General features: G+C 40.2%; 2 protein-coding genes across 21 annotated transcripts in view; one reads left to right on the top strand and one right to left on the bottom strand.

The window, feature by feature from the left end:
* The window catches only part of ccdc33 (coiled-coil domain containing 33), a 46875-nt gene extending 44015 nt beyond the window's left edge, over positions 1-2860 (bottom strand). For 3 of the 17 annotated variants that reach the window (XM_058075052.1, XM_058075068.1, XM_058075069.1), the window contains exon 1: positions 2235-2480. In XM_058075052.1, coding sequence (XP_057931035.1) covers positions 2235-2239 — 5 coding nt within the window. In that variant the 5' untranslated portion in view covers positions 2240-2480. Of the gene's footprint in view, positions 1-185; positions 349-804; positions 1123-2234; positions 2484-2522; positions 2582-2689 lie in introns of those variants that run through there. The other 14 variants (XM_058075064.1, XM_058075061.1, XR_009130119.1 and 11 more) reach the window with 13 other exon arrangements.
* On the top strand, positions 187-20751 carry stra6 (signaling receptor and transporter of retinol STRA6). Of its 4 annotated transcripts, none has more exons than XM_058075033.1 (18): positions 187-543; positions 4795-5140; positions 6157-6223; positions 7596-7681; positions 8699-8832; positions 9424-9590; positions 10561-10686; positions 11255-11325; positions 12454-12533; positions 12614-12675; positions 12749-12911; positions 13815-13890; positions 14138-14271; positions 15227-15344; positions 15442-15543; positions 15750-15913; positions 17293-17430; positions 19872-20751. In XM_058075033.1, exons 2-18 carry the CDS (start codon positions 5073-5075, stop codon positions 20090-20092), a joined length of 1977 nt encoding a protein of 658 aa, XP_057931016.1. In that variant the 5' UTR covers positions 187-543; positions 4795-5072; the 3' UTR covers positions 20093-20751. The 4 variants fall into 4 exon arrangements, with proteins under 4 accessions (XP_057931016.1, XP_057931018.1, XP_057931015.1 ...); XM_058075035.1 differs by lacking the exon at positions 187-543 and adding an exon at positions 1479-1651; XM_058075032.1 differs by lacking the exon at positions 187-543 and adding an exon at positions 1725-2399.
* Position 20752: the final 1 nt, after the last annotated feature.

Below are 20752 nucleotides of genomic sequence, written 5' to 3'. Positions count from 1 at the left end.
GCTAAAACATGCAAAACTGAGTTTAGTTTAACTTTATTCTACTATTTAATAATACTCTCACTATGAACAAATATTATATGAGTCACAATAAACCGTAATAGCGTGATGTAAACATTGCAACAAAGCTGGCTGATTTAGCTATGGTGGGAGTAAAATAATGCCATCCATGCACAGTCATTCATTACCTGCGTTATTTCATTTGCTTTAACACAGCTTTGGGAACAAGTTAATCTACTTTGTCATGATGACTGTAAAAATCCCAGATGTAACAATGAATGTAGTAATAATTCATTCATCAAACTTAATTGAACTGAACCACAGGGGTCACTTTTAAATATTTCACAATACTTAAGAAGTTCAGTCAGGTTGCTGCCACAGTAAGATAGAGACGTTCAAAGTCCTTTCTCTCTGACACACACGCACAGACACATGGCAGGAGGCCGACAACAAATAAATTGAACTTGGGATTTTTCTGAAGTAAGGTAACTGAGCATTTCCCATGTGTTTCTATGGTGCACACTGAGGAGTACGCAGGACAATAAGGTAGGTGATCTAACTGATTCCATCACTGGATATTAAGTCATTTGTAAGCGCTTTAAGTTGACTTGTATTATCAGGGAAAACAGTATGAACTTCACTCAGTCTTTTCTTCCCTACATTACAATTTTTTTTAACGGAGTGATTCTGAACTTTGGTCGGCGCTGTTTACTATTTAGATTTAAGACAGAAAAAAATGCTACTTCCTCTGCAAATACAAAGTTACCTTCAAAGGTAATGTAATTATTTTAATTTTGAAATGCTTACTGTCAGTGGGTGGAAAATCATCTGGGCCTGAGAGGTTTGCTTTTAAATGTCTAAGTTATTAGACGCAACATAATGATTTTTTCCACTACTTAATCAAATATGCAGGCTCAACACTCGGGACGCCTGTCATTACACAATCCGTACCGGAAACGGTTTTAGCCACGTGCAAAATAGTTGGCCTATTTTTCAGCAGTGTTTTATGGCAGTTGCATAGCATGAGCGTCAGGCACCAATGTTTGTGCACACATGTGCAAAAAACTGCCCCAAAAAACTTTATTAATGCTACGTTCACACCGACGCAGAATCGATGGCGAATTAAATCGAGCAAAGCGGCGGCAAAGCGTAACAAAGCTTAATGAAAGCGAAAAGACCGTAATACAGCGTAAGAAAGGTTTGAGCAATTCGGGACATTCGGCAAGAGCGCCAAAATTTTTTAAACTGTTTAAAAATTTGAGGCGATCTGTCACGAATTGCGTAAAGCGGGGAGAGCGTATTAAAGCTTATCAAAGCGTCACAAAGCTTATCAAAGCGTCACAAAGCTTATCAAAGTTTTGCTCAAAGTGTAGGAAAGCTTAACAGAGCTTGGTTTCAAGGATCAATGGATCTGCTGCATCTTTATATATCCTCTGGATCAGAGGCGCGAATGCAGTCGGGATCTCGAAATTTTCCATTGCGTAACAGAGCTTAACAGAGCCTATCAATGCACAAGAGAGCTTGATAATCGTATCAGAGCGTTATTTAAATCGTGATAAGTGCACCAAAGCTTATCAATGAGTATTAAAGCGTATCAAAGCGTGATTTAGGCTCAACACTCCTGATCAGGATCCTGATCAATCGGCATCAAAGCGTGAGTAGCCGTAGCGATTCGGGAAATAATTTGTCGCCTAAAGCGGGAACGAATTTCGTATCAGAGCGTATCAGAGCTTATCAGAGCATAAACATATCTGAGGAGATCGTGAGATTTTTTGAAAAATGACGCCGAATTTGTCGCCGATTCAAAGCGCGACATTCGGCGTCGGTGTGAACGTAGCATAAGGGGGACCTATTATGCTAATTTTGGACCCTTTGTATGGATTTGTGGACTTCTATAGAGCAGCTACACACACACACGCACACAGAAAGTTTCCGAGATCTGCACAGATTCTGTCACAAGTAGTGGTGTGCGATACCGCTAGATTTGGTATCGATCCGATACCAAGTACATACAGAATCATTATCGCCGATACCGATGCAGACAATGACAAGACCAATTAATGCCTCGATTAGCCTAGCATTCATAATCTACAGTATGCGATAACTAGCAGAGCAAAAGCTAACAGTTAGCTAACTGGCCAACAAGCGCTAACATTTTAGACACACAAATTAGTGCGAAATTAAACACAGTCACATCTGTTTTACGTCTGCATTAGTCATTTATTTCACGAAATTACCTCATAAATTTGACTGGATGCACTAAATGGGCTTCAACGGCAGCCGCGGGGTAGCTGGGTGCATTCTGGGAATTGTAGTAGTACTGCCGCGTATCAGCTAATAGCCTACTTGCTGTAAAATTTCCTCATCCAATGTTAGAAGACTTGTTAGAGAAATATCAGAAGGTGAGTTTCCATGATAATTACTGGTGTCTGCGGTGCTTCATCCGCCATAATGTTGGTATAAAACGGTGTGTTAGGAAAATTATGAAATTGTTCCTGCATTCGACATTAATTAAGTGTCCTCACCTCTCTAGTCAGAGCAAGTGCAGGCAGCTGGTGAGTAATCTGTCATGTCCATGTCAATCAAGTCGATGATGTTGAGAAATTACTTACAAACACACAAAGATAGCATATTCTCTGCTTGGCAGAAACGCAATATCTACCATAAAAAGCAAAACAGGTGATCGATTTACCTGAAATGTATTATGTTGCGATGTTTTTGCTGCTAGCTGCCTGGAACTCTATTTGAAAGGAATCAAACTTCTGTAGAGTCTGTGTGCTGTGTTCTCTCCATAATGTTCTCAGATGAGCAGCTGTAGAGTGGATTGGCTAGGTTTACGACCATTTCGTCGTTTTACGTCTCATATTTATTTGGCTGTTCATTTCTTGTGTGCACTGACAGGCCACAACATTAGGTACACATTCACAAACTAATGCGAACCAATTCACAAAGTATCACAAATATAATAATGCTTGATTCTGATTAACACGCTCAGTGATGTTTTATTAACAGTATTCATTCTAAACTGTGAACCTTAGTGTGAAGACAAATGAAATATTACACAATGTAGCAACTGTACACAGTGACAGATTGACGTTCCCCATTAATTACATGACAATATGAATACACCAGGTATTACTCAGACATATATTTTGTGTAATTTAACATATTTACATATGACATAATTGACCCTGTTGTATTTATTTATACCCAACTCCCACTTACGGCTGAATTTTGTTCTCAGATTATTGAATTATTCACTGGAAAATGATATAAAAGCTTGCAAAATAGCAAAATTAATTGAGTTGGATTTGTTGAAAACCGTATTTTTTCATAATGTTGTTCTCAAACTGAGCCTATAAGCTCCTTAGTGGATGTAAAAATGCACTTTATTGTTAAGATACAAGGTGGGTGTGTTTCTCATCATCACTGTCATAAATACATCTGTTTAAAATTGTTATGTCCTCTAAACGTGACCATAAGTCAGGTGCAGTGATGTTTGATGCTTCCATACTTGGCTTTCACTGAAAAGGCCTTTTGAGTCCACTTCCCTAAACCTGATACAAGTTAACTGTCCAGCTCAATCAAGGTGCTTCTGTGTGATGTCATTTGAAGCATTCAAAGCATTCTTTGTTCACTGACCCCTTTATTTGCTGGGCTGTTTTTTTCTCCCGGGGCACATTCGATGTGGTGGCTTACTGTGCTTGAGAAACAGCCTTTTCTCAGGGGTGCTTGGAGAGAAAGTTGTGTTGCTTTCTAAACTAAGTGTGGCTGTAATCCCACCCTCATGAGTATATGCTGTCATGGACCCTGTCTTGCGAAACCGCCACCATTTGTTTTAGTACCGCTACAGCTCACCGCGGGGACAGATCATAACAGATAAAATCTATCTTATGAATATTGGCAAGATGGCATACTTTTTTCATACTTTTTTATTTTTACATGCACATGTTTATACTATTCCTGATCGTTTGAAAATGAAAATAATCAAAGCAAGGGTGTTGCTATGCCCTTTGACCCCAGTCTGTCCCTGTAACGCTCACATGCTCTTGTTTCACTGAAGTCCACTTTTAACATGTGATGTACATGTGTATTTTCTGTCACCTTCTCCATTGTGCATTAATATACAGTAGGATTGTAGCAGGAAGTATTCTTCACGTTCCCGCTTTCCATGAATGAATAACGTGAGACATAACAGTATCATGTACTTGTCACTTATATTAGACACACACTGATTTTAGAGTAGAAGTATTGAAATAAGATGGCTTACTCCTCCCTATCAGCCATCCCTAGATGTTACAGTTTGACAATACCTAGTACCTGTAATGTACAATAACAGTCCAGGTTGAGAAAACCATTTCCATAAACGTGCATGAAGGACTTTTTATCTGCTCTTGATAAAAGGGTCAACGTGTCAAGTTGAATGAACTCGTTCTAGACGCTTATCAAGGTACACAATTTGTTTATCAAAGAAAGGTGTAATGTGTCCCATAATCCTTCATTGGGCCTCATGACAAGAGAAAACTAATTATCCATGCATTGTCATGAAAGTCCACATAGGTGTTCTTTAGCCCCTCCAGCCACCCTACATGTTCCCAGCGTGCTGTTATAGTTTTATAACAGCACACCTGACTACAGCAACAGGTCCAACACAACCTCACAAGTAGATGTAATCCCAGTAAGCAGCAGGTGGCCTTCCACATTGGCTGATCTCCACTTTTTCCCTCCTTTCACTCACACACTGTTACCCCCCCATATCGCCACCTCAACCCCTTTTTCCCTTCACTCTCTCCCCAGGCTCCCAGAGTGCTGGTAGCACTCCATTGGTAAAAAAAAAAGGCCTTTGCAGGGTGGAGGCACAACCAGGAGCTGGCACATTAATTCCCAGCACCACAAAAGGACCACGACACCTAAGGCTGACCTTACATTCGACAGCGAGGACGACTCCGCACGCAAAACTTGGGACTTGGCACAGGTTTGCTTCTCACGATCACAGCTCTGTGCCACTTTGAAATTGCGGTAAGAAGTTCCCTCCGGTGCAAACTTCGGAAGTGTTTGGAAAAAGAGGCGACACAATGGATGTGGATGGAGTGGACTACGAGTACCCAGATTTTGACCCTATGCCCAACAGGATTAAAAAAGAGTGAGTAAAAAGATATACATTTTTGCAGTTGTTGGTTTTACTGTCATTCCAGACATCCTAGGCTTAGAAACAATTGTGAGCGAGTACTTAATTAAACACTGAGGAATATTACTCACTTGGCACACTTCATGTCAGAGCGCTTCTAATCAGTTCATAGATTGCATAATCTTCATATTTTAAAAGTTTGAATTGTTAATGACAAGGAAAACGAGTCACAAAACATATGTGGCAAAGCTAGCCTTGAAAAAATGTGTATTCACCTGTTGCACTTGAACATTTCAACACAAATGGCACACAATGCAACCTGACTTCATGTGTATTCCTTGAATCCATTTTTAATTTACAAAAAAAAGTAGGTTTTCATTGTTAAACTTGGCCAGAAGGGTTAAGAAACTAAATATTATCATCAGAACATTAGGGATTTAGTTTGCAATTAAACCGTCAGCTAAAGTTCTAAACGGTGTTGAGTTGTGGTCTTGCAGCTTTAATCTAGCATTGAAGTGGTTTTAGCTGTTTTGCAGTATGTGTAAACAGTCAGGTATCCTCTCTACATACTCTGACTGTAGTTGTGAATTTAGACATTGCTTGAAATTTACATGTGGTTTGATGTGATGCCAGCGTCTGGTCTTTGAGCTAGGTCCAAAGTCCCAAAATGACTCAGTGTTTGCACAGGTGAGAGGCTGTTGTCAACCTTATACATCCTGGATGCAAGCTGTGTACTACACATATGAGACCTTCTCGGACTATGAAAGTAGTAATGACTTTCTCATGACCAAGGCATTCCTGCTCTTGTAGTGCAACGTGAACATAAGCATCAGTTGTTTCCTGCGTCACGCTGATAACAATCCGGTTAAATGCAAATCTCCACTACGGGATTTTAGCTCCAAAGTTGCCTGCCACAAAAGGTCTTGATGGTGACGTGTGAAAGGTTTAGTGAGGTGCAGGCCTCCTCACTTACTCAAGGCCTTGTGTTACAACACACACTGATTGTTCTCATCACATGTTTCTTTTTTTAGAGTAATTCTTCCATGTGACCCTACAGCAGATGACAGGCTCTACCACATATGCATCAGCGCAGTATCTGTGAGTCTCTTTACATGTTGCATTCATGTGCTACCACTATTACAAATGGTACTGAAGCTGTGGGAGCATTCTGTGTTAGAAGGCATTGGCCATTTTATCACACTTCCCATCTTGTAATCAGTCAGAAGCAACTTACATTGCAAACTGTCAGACTGTTAGCTAGAGGTGAAACTGGACATAACTCTAACGATCACAATAAAGGGAAAATTGAATATAACCTTTTCACTTACGATCTGATCTCAGTATTGCAGCCTTGATGATATTACTCAGCAACAGTTGGTGTGAATAAAATTGATCAATTTACTTCTTGATGCATCTGGTGTATAGTTTTATCGACAAAATGCAGAGAGGCTCAATGAAGCATTTAACCCCGACATTACTCATCACCGACAGAGGCTGGCTTTTTTCTCTTACAGCTTCTACAGACTTTTTGCCATCACAAGGAAGTTTCTCAGACTTTGATGATGTTTTAAACAGCAGTGGATGTTTTAAAATGCCGTGATGTTGCAAAAGTCCCTCTTCAAATGTACAAGAGATTGTTTGTAATAAACCTCGCTGATTCTGTACCACCACAGAAAACTTGTGTAAACTTGTGAGTCTTTTTGAGGGTGCTTTAACGAAAAACACAGCCGCATGGCTGACATCACTCCTTTTCCTTACTAGCACGGACTGTTGTTGCGATCACATGGGCTCTGCATGCTGAATAGAATTGCAATGGACTGCTTGCATCGTGTCAATATCAGAGATTTTAGATGAAATTGTGGATTGACTGACTGCTATTGGACAGATATCATATATCAATATTAGATTGGAACACGCCCAATCAGAATTATCTCTAATTGTTCTTTAAGCCCTTTTATTGGGGATGTGGAACCATTTTTGGTTACTAAAATGTTCAATGCATTAGCAGGATGAACCACAGTTTCCAACATCAATACAACTAAGGGAATTCAAATTTTTAATAAGTATCATTGTTAAAATAACTAAAGATTCAAAATAAAGAAAATGTCCCCATGCGCTTTCTAAAGCTCATTTCATCTTGGACTTCTTTTGACTAATCGGTGCTTATGAGTTGGTCCATACAAGTCCAATTTAGCATGAGGCATTCTTCTCTTTGCCTCGTGTTTCCTAAATGTGTTCCAGGTCATGATAGGTCACTGAGCTCTCACTGGTCAGTGATCTTGACTAATGATTTCTCATTCATGCCCAATCCACAGGGAGCACTAACGAGGTACTGCCTTTTGTGCCCTCTACATGGTGCACTTTTTTTTTTTGGTCTGAAACACAGTGAGGTCTAAACTTGACAGAATTCACAGCTCTTCAGAGCATGCTACTGTGCATGTAACGCTATATAATTGATCTCTTCCTGTAGCTCGTTGTCATGGTGATCCTTGCAGTCTTAGCCAGACGCACAAAGGCGGCGGGCAGCAGACAAAAAGGACTTCCAGGTTTACTCAGGTGAGGCTTTAAATTAAGTCTGTATGTTCTTGAATGACATACACCACTGTGTAATAAACAATTTATTATTAACCCAATGTTTATACTGGGGAACTTTGTTATTTATGGTAATAAATGATGTGATGAAGTGATTAGGGTCAAGAAAATTAATTTAATAGTTTATATTTTGCAGTATACTTTAAGCAGAGTAAAAACCGCTACTCCCGAGAGGAGTGAATGGCATGTAAAATGGTGACTCAACTCACTGAGGTGGAGGTGAAGATGTTTATGGTAGCTATATTTTAATAATAATTTTTTTAATCGATAATGCATTGTAAGGTGAAACATTGCAATACAAAACTGTGGTGAGACCAGCCATGTTGTTTGGTCTAGAGACAGTGCCACTGAGGAAAAGACAGGAAGCAGAACTGGAGGTAGCAGAAATGAGGATGCTGAGGTTATCATTGGGAGTGACCACGATGGATAGGATCAAGAACGAGTACATCAGAGGGACATTACATGTTAGAGGCCTTGGAGATAAAGTCAGAGAGGCCAGACTGAGATGGTTAGGACATGTCCAGATGGGAGAGACTGAATTTATTGGTAGAAGGATGCAGGTAGCTGCAGGATGCAGGAGCTGCCAGGTAAAGGAAGATCAAAGAGGAGGTTTGTGGATGTAGTGAAGGAGGACATGAGGGTGTGAGAGAGACAGATGCAGAAGACAGGGTTGGATGGAGGAGATTTGCTGTGGCAACCCATGAAGGGAAAAGCCCAAAGATTGTGAGGTGAAACATTGCAATATACAGTCGTGTGAAAAAGGGCTGGTTTTTTGCATGTTTAAATGCACCTTTTTAAAATATGAGGCATACTTTGCAGCAGGAATGCAGGTTTCATACAGTAGCTTGTATTTAATTGACTTCAACTGACTACAAACAGTGTCAAGGACCTATTTTGATCATATCTGCTCAATAACCATCTCAGCTGCATGTGAGGCTACTCGCATGTGAGCTCTAAATACCTGCCGCTTTGGTTTCACAGTCCGGTCAACTTCCTGGACCATACTCAGCACAAGGGCCTGGCCGTGGCTGTGTTTGGAGTTCTCTTGTGCAAACTCTGTGGCCTGGTCATATTGCCAAACCCTCTCCCCTTCACAACGGACGCAGAGAACAAACGTAAGGTCATCTTTGTACTTCCTGTACCAGAAATTGCTGTCCTCGTTTGCTTTTTACACACACTGTAAGGAAGACGGTGTTCAATGAACTTTGTACTGATGTCTTGCACATTGTAGCTAAGTTACGTAATTTCCCTGTTCCTTCCATGACTCTGTGTTGTTTTCATATTAGGAGCTGGATAAGCTGTTTTTATTTTCCCTGAAATGAAATTATATAAGAATGAACAGAATGTTGTCAAGCCTCACGCTACTTTGCACAATCCCAAAACAACACAAGGTTTAGCACAGTAGGCTTAACACCAAAACAGAACTTTTAGGTTGCCATGTTTATACAGTAGCTAACCACTTTACTAGGTACACCGGTGCAATGTACAAAAAGCTGATAAAATCAGTCTTTCAGAGGAACATAAACCCACTTGTATTAGGTTTTGTCTGGGAATTATTTAACAATATGTTTAATATTGTTGCACCAGATTGAGAGGTATTTCTAGATGTTTGCCCCTCTCATGTAGCTAAATAACATGACACATGACACAGTATGGCATGGGGCAGTTCTACATGATTTACTTCCATTTGTTTGTTACATTCTCAGAGAACTGGATGATCCTGGGTGTCTTCTTCTACCCCTTACTTTACTACCCTCTCCTGGCATGTGGCACCTTGCACAATAAAGTGGGCTATGTTCTTGGTAGCCTTTTGTCATGGACGCACTTTGGCGTCCTGGTTTGGCAGAAGATCGACTGCCCGAAAACACCACAGGTATGCATGGATCATGCTCAATACTGCAAAAAATGCCTATTCATGTACTCCCAAGTTGTCCACTGGAGAGATAGGTAGGACTAAACCAGTGTGTTCTGGTTGGAAAACTCTTTAATGACCAAATAGTGTTTATCTAAGAGATGTGATTTCAAATGATGAATATCAGGCTTTCGAAGTAGATTGTGGCTCCCTGTGCTTTAATCTTTGCTGAGACTTTGTGCCTGGTCCACTTCTTTTTTCTGTTAAATGAATGGTTCTCTGATTCAAAGCAATTAGTTCCACTGTCTGCTGGTCTTAATCAAGAGGCATCGTCACACTTAATCACTTTAGTGTGTCTCAATGGTATCCAGGCTTTATTATATATTTTGTAATGGTTGTCGTTCTTTTAATGCTACCAATACTTCTGGTAGTAATCATTAGTGAAAACCGTCAGTGAAGAATAATGAATGAAAATAACTATTAAAAAATATATATATAAATCAAATGAATCTATTCTAGACACAAATTTGAACAAAAATACATTTATAGAAAGTAACTATTGTTTTACAAATGTTTACACATTTCTATAACTTGCAACTTTCTTTGGCCCCATGGCGGGTTATTTAATGAGCACACTCAATAAAAAGCGCAAGTGTGAGTCAGTTGTGCAAACAGCATAGATTGTTAAATACAATATTTCCACAAAATTTAAGTGAAAATTGTTGACAAAAATGGGGCAGAAGAAAAGAAAAGGTATTTACTACAAACTGGTTGGAATTGAATCAAGTGTGCCTCTGCTGGTTGGAGCCAAATAGTGCACTGGATTTCGCTTCAATTGTTGCATAACGGGCTTTATTTATATATATGTGTGTGTGTGTGTATATATGTATGTATATATATATATATATATGCCTCTATTGGTGTACTAATCTCTGGACATACAAAAGTAGTTGTTGGGTGATGCAAACTTTCCTTTCTTCGTTCTTTACAGATACATAAACACTACTCGCTGTTTTCCAGCCTACCCCAGATAGCTTGCTTGGCATTCCTTAGTTTCCAGTATCCTCTTCTCCTATTCAAGGGCTTGAAGGGCACTGAAAAGAATAATGTTACTGAGGTAAGTCATGTTGTTCCATCCTTATGTTTAATTATTTTGTCTGCGGTGTTTAATCTTCTTGTATATCTGTCTTTTGAATAAAAAAATATATTTTTATTTAAAAAAGTTTCACTAAGACTTACTGTACATTTCTTCTTAAGGCTTATCTTGTTCAGTCTAGGCTGATGCAATGTGCCAGAGGCTCATTTTAAGTAGATTTGATGTAGTTAATTGGTTTATGTTATGTTCTTGATCAGATTAGGAAAAGGTTGACCATTTTTTCCCCCATCAATGAAACACAATGACATGTTTATTTTATGCTAATCTTTGCGTGGGTGTTACACAGCCGGGGTGAGGCGATTGTTCCCAGCCCCCATGTCCACCACCCTCTTACGCCAGCACAGGAGTTTGTTATGTAACTAGAAATCCACATTGTCGTCAAGTACACTAGGACTCCTCCACTGAACTCTATTACTATAAAAGTTCAAACTCAGGTTCCAATAATAAGGTCACTGCAAATGAAGCGGTCAACAGCCCCTACAGTTTGCTACTAAAAGTGGTCCACACTGAACCTGACTGTCTTGTGCAGGATCTAAACAGCAGCTATTACGACGACTATGTGAAGAAATTGCTTAAGAAAAAGAATCCATTGAAAATCAGGTGAGAGGCTCCACTGATGTTCTTTCTACTCCACATTACTGCATACCGTGTGTGCTATGTTCACTTGTAATACTTAAAATCACATGTCAAATTTACCGTATTTTCCACACTATAAGTCACACTTTTTTCATAGGTTGGCTGGTTATGCGACTTATACTCCACAGCGACTTATAAATGAAAAAAGTGTTTGTTACATAAACACTGGACACCTTTTCTGTTCATGTTTATTTTTTGTGTAGCTGATACATAAATATAGATATGTTAGCATATCTTACACCTATTCAGCCTGTTCTCTATTCTTTTATTGTTAGAACTTGCTTTCCAAGAGGACGTAATGTCTGTTTTGGTCAAGTAGTTTGTAAAATAAATTACCCGCAAAAAATGTGACTTATACTCCGGAGCGACTTATAGTCCAGAAAATACGGTAAATGTCAAGAGCCGGGTTAGGAAAATTACTCCAGTAGGTAATTAGTTATAATTACTAGTTGCGTTTCCAAAAACTTTTATAAATAATGGAATCACTCCTACATAAATTCTTCTACTTTTATGAAGAATTACTCCTTCATAAAAGTAATTATGCGTTATTATTTTTGAAAAACGTTCAAATATGTATTTTCCTGAGAGTGTGCACCCCCAACTCTTATTGACTATAGATACTTAGTTTCCTGTGTAGTGAAGCAACATCCAGATTGTTGCTATGAATCAGTACATAGATCTTTTAAATAGATAAATAGATCAGTACATAAACTGGAAAACAAGTTATTTTTAAAGACGGCATGACCCCCAACACTGATCATGAGTGCATGATCTTGTTTATGGGACTTGTCACTGTACACGGTAGCATGTATACAAATCAAGCAAATGCTTGATTTTATTGTGCAGAGGTATCAAATTCACAAAAAAAAGAGCACTGACCAAATTGTAGGAAGTTTCACAGGAAACAGGTTAGCTTCCTTTCTGCTGATCTGTCATCCTCCCTCGGGGCATTGATTAGTGGAAGTGTGTTGCAATTCCATCATGTTCTACTGCAAAATAGAAGAATAAAACTGATTTGTACACACGATTACTCAACCTTATTTTTCCATTCGTTTCATCCATTATAATTGTTTAACCTGTCACCTCATTCAGCACATCAAGAACCGAGACACCTAAGCTCCCCCAACGAATAATTGATGCCGTAAAATCTTACATGTATACACCAGAGGAAGGTAAAGTGTCACTTTTGATTTTGATACTGTATGTGTTATCAGGACGTGACAACAAAGCTGACTGTTTACTCTCCTAACAGCTTTCCGATTCCCTCTAAAGTTGGCCATATCTGGTGTGGTGTCATTCATCACACTCTATCAGGTAAACTTTTATACCTTTTAATGTCTGTGGGCTTCTTCTACTGTTTAATTGTGTAAATAAATGTATATTTCAGGTTGGCCTGCTGCTGATCATAGCAGTGGTGCCTTCACTGCAAATTGCCCGCATGGGAGTCGATGAAGACATTGCCAACGTTTTAGCCGGCTTCAAGATTGTCCTCTCTCCAGATAAACATGAAGTGGTCCGAATAGTAGTGTATCACATGTGGTGTGTGGAGGGTGAGTAAGTCTACAAAACATTTCTTTAGAGTAGGCACAATCCCTTCTGAGACACTTGGTTGAACTCGGCTTTGTTTGGAATTGGAAAGTATTTTTACAACAGAAAATAATGGAATTAGAAGTAATCCGTTCCTGAGTCACCACCTTAAAAACTTTATTAACTCTAGATGCAATCAGTGTGTTAAGTAACACTCTTAACTGTCCTACAAGGGTAGAAATATGTTAACTACTTGATAGTAACTAGTTTTGGGTGTGTTTGCTGTACGTAGCTTCCTGTGTATGTCCTTCTCTTAACACCCCTTGTTGGGAAAGGGTTTAATATAATATAATATAAAATATTATGTGAAATAGGACTGCACGGTGGTCTAGTGGTTAGCGCACAGACCTCACAGCTAGGAGACCAGGGTTCAATTCCACCCTCTGCTATCTCTGTGTGGAGTTTGCATGTTCTCCTCATGTGTGGGTTTTCTCTGGGTACCACATTCCAAAAACATGCTAGGTTAATTGGCGACTCCAAATTGTCCATAGGTATGAATGTGAGTGTGAATGGTTGTTTGTCTATATGTGCCCTGTGATGGGCTGGCAACCAGTCCAGGGTGTACCCCGCCCCTCGCCCGAAGACAGCTGAGACAGGCTCCAGCACCCCCCGCGACCCTCGTGAGGAAAAGCGGTAGAAAATGAATGAATGAATAATATTCTGTGAAATAGGACTGCACGGTGGTCTAGTGTTTAGTGTGCAGACCTCACAGCTAGGAGACCAGGGTTCAATTCCACCCTCTGCCATCTCTGTGTGGAGTTTGCATGTTCTCCTCATGTGTGGGTTTTCTCTCGCATATCGCAGCATAACAGTGTAACAATATACAATAAGACCACGTTACTAAAGTGTTTTTTGTTTCATGGCAGTGTGCTACATCTCAGCGATGACCCTGTCAAGCCTTGTCAACTTGGCAATGTTCATGAGGTCCATGGTTCTCCATAGGTAGGAACAAAATCCCTTATTTTTTGCAAGTTCACTTTGAGAACGCTTCACATTGGTTGTGTCATTATAATGCAATGGCATACTCCGGTGTTATTACAATATAATGGAGTAATAATCTACTGCACTGGCTAAATCACATTCATTCTGAATTTACTGGCGCAAGATGTGAAAATGGCTATTAAGAGACATAAATGAAATGTGCAGCGGTTAGACTAAATTGGTGTTCTATTATGTCTTTATTCTGCAGGTCAAACCTGAAGGGGCTGTACAGGGGAGATATCTATAATGTTTATAACTGCCAGAGAAGTATTCGGGCTTCGCGGCCTGCACTGGTCTGCTGGATGGGATACACCAGCTTCACAGCGGCTCACATCTGCATCGGTACGGTTGAAATAACGCCTCCATTTATATGCAGCCACAGATGATAGTATAGCTGCATATTAAGTATCATGTGTGGTCAGCATCTAGCAGCTTTATCTTCCTCTGTATGCGCTTTAAAATGTTGGAATTGCTCACCAGCTGAATCCATCAGTGGTATTAATACCTGTGTTGTGCAATATACTTGTTAATAACTGATCATATTGTAAAAGAGAGCTACATTTTCTGTTCCACTTTCTCATGCACTCCAGATTATTATTAAAGTTAGACATTTTAGTATACCTAAATTTATCCTGCTGGACAAATGAAACCAAAGTTTAATTGTTTGTTTGGGAGGACCACACATACATAACCCAACCCTGAAACATGGGGGGGGGCATGGTATGGGCGTACTCTGCTGTCTCTGGGCCTGGACAGTTCACTATCATCAATGGAATCATGAATTCACAAGTTTATCAAAATATTTTGCACAGTTGAAGCTGTGTTGCTACAGGACAACGATCCAAAACACAGAAGCAAATCAACAACAGACTGGCCCTTACCTCAACGTCATTGAAATGCTGTGGCATGACCTTTAGAGCAGTTCACACTGAGCATCCTGGAAATCTTGCTGTAAACAGGAATAGTCCAAAATCCATCCTGCTGGTTGTGCATGCGATCTGCAACAACAGGAAATATTTTTGGTTGAGGATATTGCTGCCAAGGGGGCTCAAGTAATTAGTAAACACCATGTTTCACTCCCTGTCCTGGAAATATTTGCATATGATTTTCAGTGTTCTCTACTGTATATACAGTACACTGATGATGATCAAATTTGGAAAATAACAGCCTCGTCTGTTCCAATTAACGCCCCATGTTCTTTACAATTTGGGTAAATAAACAGTTAGCCATAATTATAGCATTTACCGTCATGGAAGAGTGTGTGTGTTTGTTGACTTCCATGTTTCACCCCTTGTAGCCATGTTCGTCCAGACCATGGTGTTCTTCCTGTGTCTTCTCATCGCCGTTTTCCTCATTATCTTGCCCATCCTGCACCAGAAGAACCTGATTCTGTTTCAGATCCTGTGGAGCATGTGGTGAGTGCAGACGTAAATCCCAAATTAATCTATCCTAATTAAAGAAACCTGTAGGAGATGGACGACAGGAGGTAATTTGTTGCTTTTGCCTTTCTAGGCCTTTTTGGCTGATGATCCTACTGGCTGTGCTGATTCAGCATATAACCGCCAGGTTTTGTTTTATCAAAAAGAGGGCTGGCACAAGAAACCTTGACAACAGGTAAAATCCAAACGCAGTCCTTATCAAGTTCAGTAATAGTATTTTACCCCTCTATATGTTCACCTAATGAATAATTACAGTAAAAACACGTGATGTAATTTAGTTGTACATCCACAATCAGAACAATACAATATTATGAAAAGCGGCTTTTCTCGTGTGTCTGTATATACATATATACAGTATATTCAGGCTAACCTGTCTTCCAGAGGAAACCTCTTCCTGCTGACCTTCCTGCTGTTTCCAGTCAATGTTCTCATCGGGGTGCTACTAGCAGTCTGGCGCATGATCATCACAGCCTTGTTCAACATAGTTCACATGGGACGCATGGACATCAGCCTTCTGAATAGAAATGTGGAAGCATTTGATCCAGGTAAGCCTCTCTGGATCCAATACAGACACTATGCAGTAGAATTAAACATGCCAATCACCTCTAGCACAGATATACACATATAACTATGGCATCCATAATTTTTAATTTACGTTTGCATTTTGATGTACTTCCTATAAGACTACTATAATAACTATAAGAATAGTAATTTTGCTTGATTTTCTCTGCACTTTACGTAGTGTCTTCTGCAGTACATTTCCACGTACTTGGGAAAATATCTCAATGTAATACTCAGTAACATGTGTAGACGTAACTAGTTACAGTAAACCTTGGATATATCGGACTCGGATATATCGGAAATTCGCTCACAACGGACAGATAAAAAAGAACCGTTTTTCTGTAATGCATTTCCAATAAAAATTCATTGCATATATCGGATTTTTTATAACGGATTTCGCCTATTTCGGACAAAATCTCCAGTCCCGTTCCAATGCATTTCCATTAAATTTCCCTCGCATATATCGGATGGCCGCATCGTTATGCTAATCTTATTGATGTCACTGGCTATTGTCTTTCTCCTGGCTCCAGATTTAGGACAAATATACGTAAAAGTGAGTGACGTCAATAATACTAGCACAGCAGTGAATGAGATCTTAACCTCACTATTGGAAATAACGTAGGCCTGACGGGCGTAACAGGGCCTAGCTTAATTAACAATTTGTTATGCTCAGAGTCCAATAAAGTTAAATTCTCATTACCTTACGCCTCTTTTCATTGCCCAGTCCAGGTACATTGGAAACATAGTCAAGGAAGTGCCTTTTTATAAAATCCGATTTACGCATATACCGGATAAAAATCCGATATATGCGTAAAACGGACATTTTCCGGTATACGCATATAACGGATTTCGCTTATATCGGACAAAACCAGTGGGAACAATTGAATCCGATATATCCGAGGTTTACTGTACTTTAGTAATAGTTTTAGGGGATTTGTTAAATGCAGCTACAGTTTTGGAACTCTGAATCCGGAATTATTTCACTTCAGAAACACAATGTTTGCATGTTAAACAACATTAGAGGAGGATTAGGATGAAGTAGAATTGTTTCAAAAAAAGCCATTTTTTCCAAGCCAGAAAAACATCAGAAAAGGTGCACCGTATCCACTTTTCCTTGCCCCGCTAAGTGCAGCTTGTAGGATTTTTTTTTTTTTTTTGTGCAATGCAGTGCAAGGGACTCTAATTGCACACTCTGAAATGGCCACAGCTTTAGACGCCCTCTGTCAGCAAGAGCAGGTGTTAAAAGAGGAAAAAAAGCAAATGATCGTATGGTGATTACGTGTGATTGCCTCAAAGCCAACGTGGGAGGGTTGTGCTATGTGTTTTTTTTTTTACCTCCTCCATCTCCTGTGTCTGTCTGCAGCCTACCGCTGTTACGCTCATTATCTGAAGATTGAGGTGAGCCAGTCGCACCCTGTGATGAAGGCTTTCTGCGGGATGCTGCTGCAGTCCGTGGGCCAGAAGAACAATGTCGTGCCGAGGTCACAGGATGCTGAAGAGGGTGTGTAGCACTAAAGAGAGTCCACATCATAAATTATACAACTGAAGAAAAAGCAATGGCATTTTTATGCCATTAGAGCGGGATGATTATTGGAGGATGTATTGGTTAATGTTCCTAAACATAATCATCACATTATTCACGCTTTCGGACATTTTTCCCCAAGGATGATTCTAAGCAACATAACCGCAGACAGGTTTGTTCCAAGATGACCAAGCTTGTGTCCATTTCTCCAGCAACGCTTTAGTATTCAGCAGCTGGTCTGTGAAACATAATCCCATCATGACACTGTCTTGCACGCGCGGTAGAAATGAAAGCCAAATTGATTTAATATGTGAAGATCAAATTGAGTCTTGTGCGGCATAATTTACAGGCCTAGAGCTTATGGTCTCAATCAAATCTGTCATAAAGTATTCAGCTGCCCTTTTGGCCAAATACAATCAACAGTTGCCATGTATTATTTAAAAGAATAGAAATAACTACTTGAAGAATGCAGCAGAACAGTCACTTACTATGACAATAAGGTGAGCAATTAATAGAAATATCCATTAGGGCCCTTTTAGATATAAAACGTGGCCAAATACTGCATTGCAAGATGCATCTGGAGAACAATAACTCATCATTGTCGGACACGGATTCATTCTTTAAGAGCTGATTACACAGATGAGCTGCGCTAATTGCCTGGTTTATATTCATGTAGCCGAGGGACCCAAGCTTTTATTGTTAATGGTGAAACCAATGCGTGTTCCCAACACACCAAGAGGATTACAATGTGATTGCTTTCTATTATTACACCTCCTGTCATATCTATATGGTCCTCTGAGGCCGTTTCTGTGTTGGTGATACACTTGAGCAAAAATGTTAAGACCGGTCGCCAGCCAATCACAGGGCACATATAGACAAACAACCATTCACACTCACATTCATACCTATGGACAATTTAGAGTCGCCAATTGACCTAGCATGTTTTTGGAATGTGGGAGGAAACCGGAGTACCCGGAGAAAACCCACGCATGCACGGGAGAACATGCAAACGTCATACAAAGATGGCCGAGGGTGGAATTGAACACCGGTCTCCTAGCTGAGGCCTGCGTGCTAACCACTCACCAACGTGCAACCTTTAAAATCCTAAGTCTTGCCAAAAATATGGATTCAATGACATTTTCGATTTCGATTACACTATCATGATCTCTTCATGGCAAAGGCAAAAAAGCTTTGTATCTTTGAACACCGTCGGGAGCTGCAAGCTCCACGCAAGGCCCCTCGCAGCTTAAAAGATCCCGAAGGTTATGAAATAACGAAAATTTCACCAACCCTGAGCCGGAGGATCCGATTGGCTGTCCGTTCAGACACAGGACGATGTTGTGACTGGTGTTGTTACTGGTTGACGGCATCTGAAGGGTTTTCAGAACAACAAGGCTCTTCAACGCCACAAAATTGCTCATTAGGAATTTTCACAGGAGCACCAAACATGGGACATTGAAATATGACAAGATAATACATAAAAGATAAAATATAATAAGAAAAAATGTAACCTTGAAGGTCCTGATGGCTTCCAGCATTAGTGGACTGATGAGATCCAACCTGAAATGTTTTCAGACAGTGAAGGGGGCGGCTTTTTCCTTCGATGAAACAATGGAACACCATGTTGTGCAGGGGCATCAAATGGCAGCTAACTATGTGGAGATATTGCAGGGGACATCATCCCGCCTGACAAAGGACTTCTTCCGTAGGAATAACCTCACTCTTTTGGGCCATCTTGCATGTTCCCTTGATCTAAATCCAATTGAGAACATTCAGATTGGATGGAAAGGGAAGGTTACAAAAATGGCCATCAGTTCCAGACAGTGGTTGCCTTCATTAGGTACACTAACTTCGTTAGGCCAACATTAGGTACACTGGTGCAAACGTATGGAATACAGAAATGTGATGGGTTCTGAAATATCAATCTTTTTGGTGCCAGGAAAGCAGAAAAAGCATTGTTGGCGTATTGATGCTAATGTCATAGTAATGCTGGAAAATCATAGCATTGATGGGATGGCTATGAATTGTTGAATTGTCATGAATTATCTGACATTCAGGGGTTCCGCAGGAAATTCTCGGGGGGGCAAGTCGGGTGTGATGTGGTCTGGTACTGTATGTTGTAGCGTAGTATATGATGTATGATATAGAAAAAGATTTGTGATATGCATATACACACACACAAATCTATGTGTGCAAGCGTAGCGCCAGGAATTTTGGGCCCCAGGGGGAAAAAATCATATCGAGCTCCTTCCCCGGGCAGCTATTGTCACTACATCGACTTGCTGTCATCTGTTGACTGACAGCAGTTGGGGTTGTCTTAACTTTCCCCGCCATACGTTAATGGTATGATATAATGTGCTATGGTATGGTTTGATGATGTATGATACGATGATGCCACCCTATCTGCCGCCTGTCCCCAGGGATTCAGCTATTCCAGCAGCAGAAAAAGCACCCCAAGGTTTCCAGTATGAAGCGAGCCCGAGGCCACTGGCATCTCCTCTACACGCTGGTCAACAACCCCTCCCTGGTGGGCACCAGGAAGCACTTCCAGCAGCATGTGGCCGCAGAGATTCTGAACGGGAGCCTGAAGGGCAGCACCAAAGACGACAGGAAGGAAGCGGAGGCGGCCGCTTGCAACTGAACATGAGCCCCAATATGGAGGATTGTCTTGAATGAATGATAACAGTCCTGGTATTTTTCCACTCCTTGTGTAGGTCAGTGCCTCTGGTTGAGATCTTCACCAAGTCCTGCCACTTCTCTGTTTTCTTCTGGGTGTCCCACCAAGCCCCCCCCCCCAGGCCCTTATGCACATGGTGTCCAGTTGGTGGGAGGGGCCTGTGTGGGCATTCATCATAATGTGTCATCCTCAACACATAAATACTGTACCACTTATTTGCCTCTTCTCAATACAGCCACAATCCGTATGTTGCAGGTGTGTACTAAACGTGGATTGTGAAGACTTAGCATTCTTTTTAAAGAGGGTATTTATTCTACAAAATGGCTATTTATGCATTTATTGAATTAAGGGTTGTCAGTGCCACCCCCTCCCTTTTCTTCCAGTTACCTTTCAATTGTGTGTGATTATAACAATAACGTGGAAAATGAAACATATTTGTATTCTACAAACACTACCTTCGTTTTTTTTTTTTTGCACTTAAACGTATCATTTTATCAGAAATTCTGAATGAAAATACACTGGAAATAAAAAAGGATATATTGTGAGATTAAAAAAAACAAAACTTATCATCTTTTTTGAAAAAAAAAATCATGCGAGTATAAAATTAAAAACATTTACCGTCAT

This window comes from Doryrhamphus excisus, chromosome 6 (genome assembly GCF_030265055.1).
Source record: "Doryrhamphus excisus isolate RoL2022-K1 chromosome 6, RoL_Dexc_1.0, whole genome shotgun sequence".
Classification (NCBI taxonomy): Eukaryota; Metazoa; Chordata; class Actinopteri; order Syngnathiformes; family Syngnathidae; genus Doryrhamphus; species Doryrhamphus excisus.
Note: the sequence above shows the minus strand (reverse complement) of the source record. Positions and strands in the feature narration are given on the sequence as shown.

What these genes read in the sequence shown, in the direction of transcription:
- stra6 (XM_058075033.1), top strand. Translation starts at nt 5,073, where the DNA reads ATGGATGTGGATGGAGTGGACTACGAGTACCCAGATTTTGACCCTATG. An exon ending in ACAAGAAACCTTGACAACAG is followed by an intron (nt 15,544 to 15,749) that starts GTAAAATCCAAA and finishes CCTGTCTTCCAG; the next exon opens with AGGAAACCTCTTCCTGCTGA. An exon ending in GTCACAGGATGCTGAAGAGG is followed by an intron (nt 17,431 to 19,871) that starts GTGTGTAGCACT and finishes GCCTGTCCCCAG; the next exon opens with GGATTCAGCTATTCCAGCAG.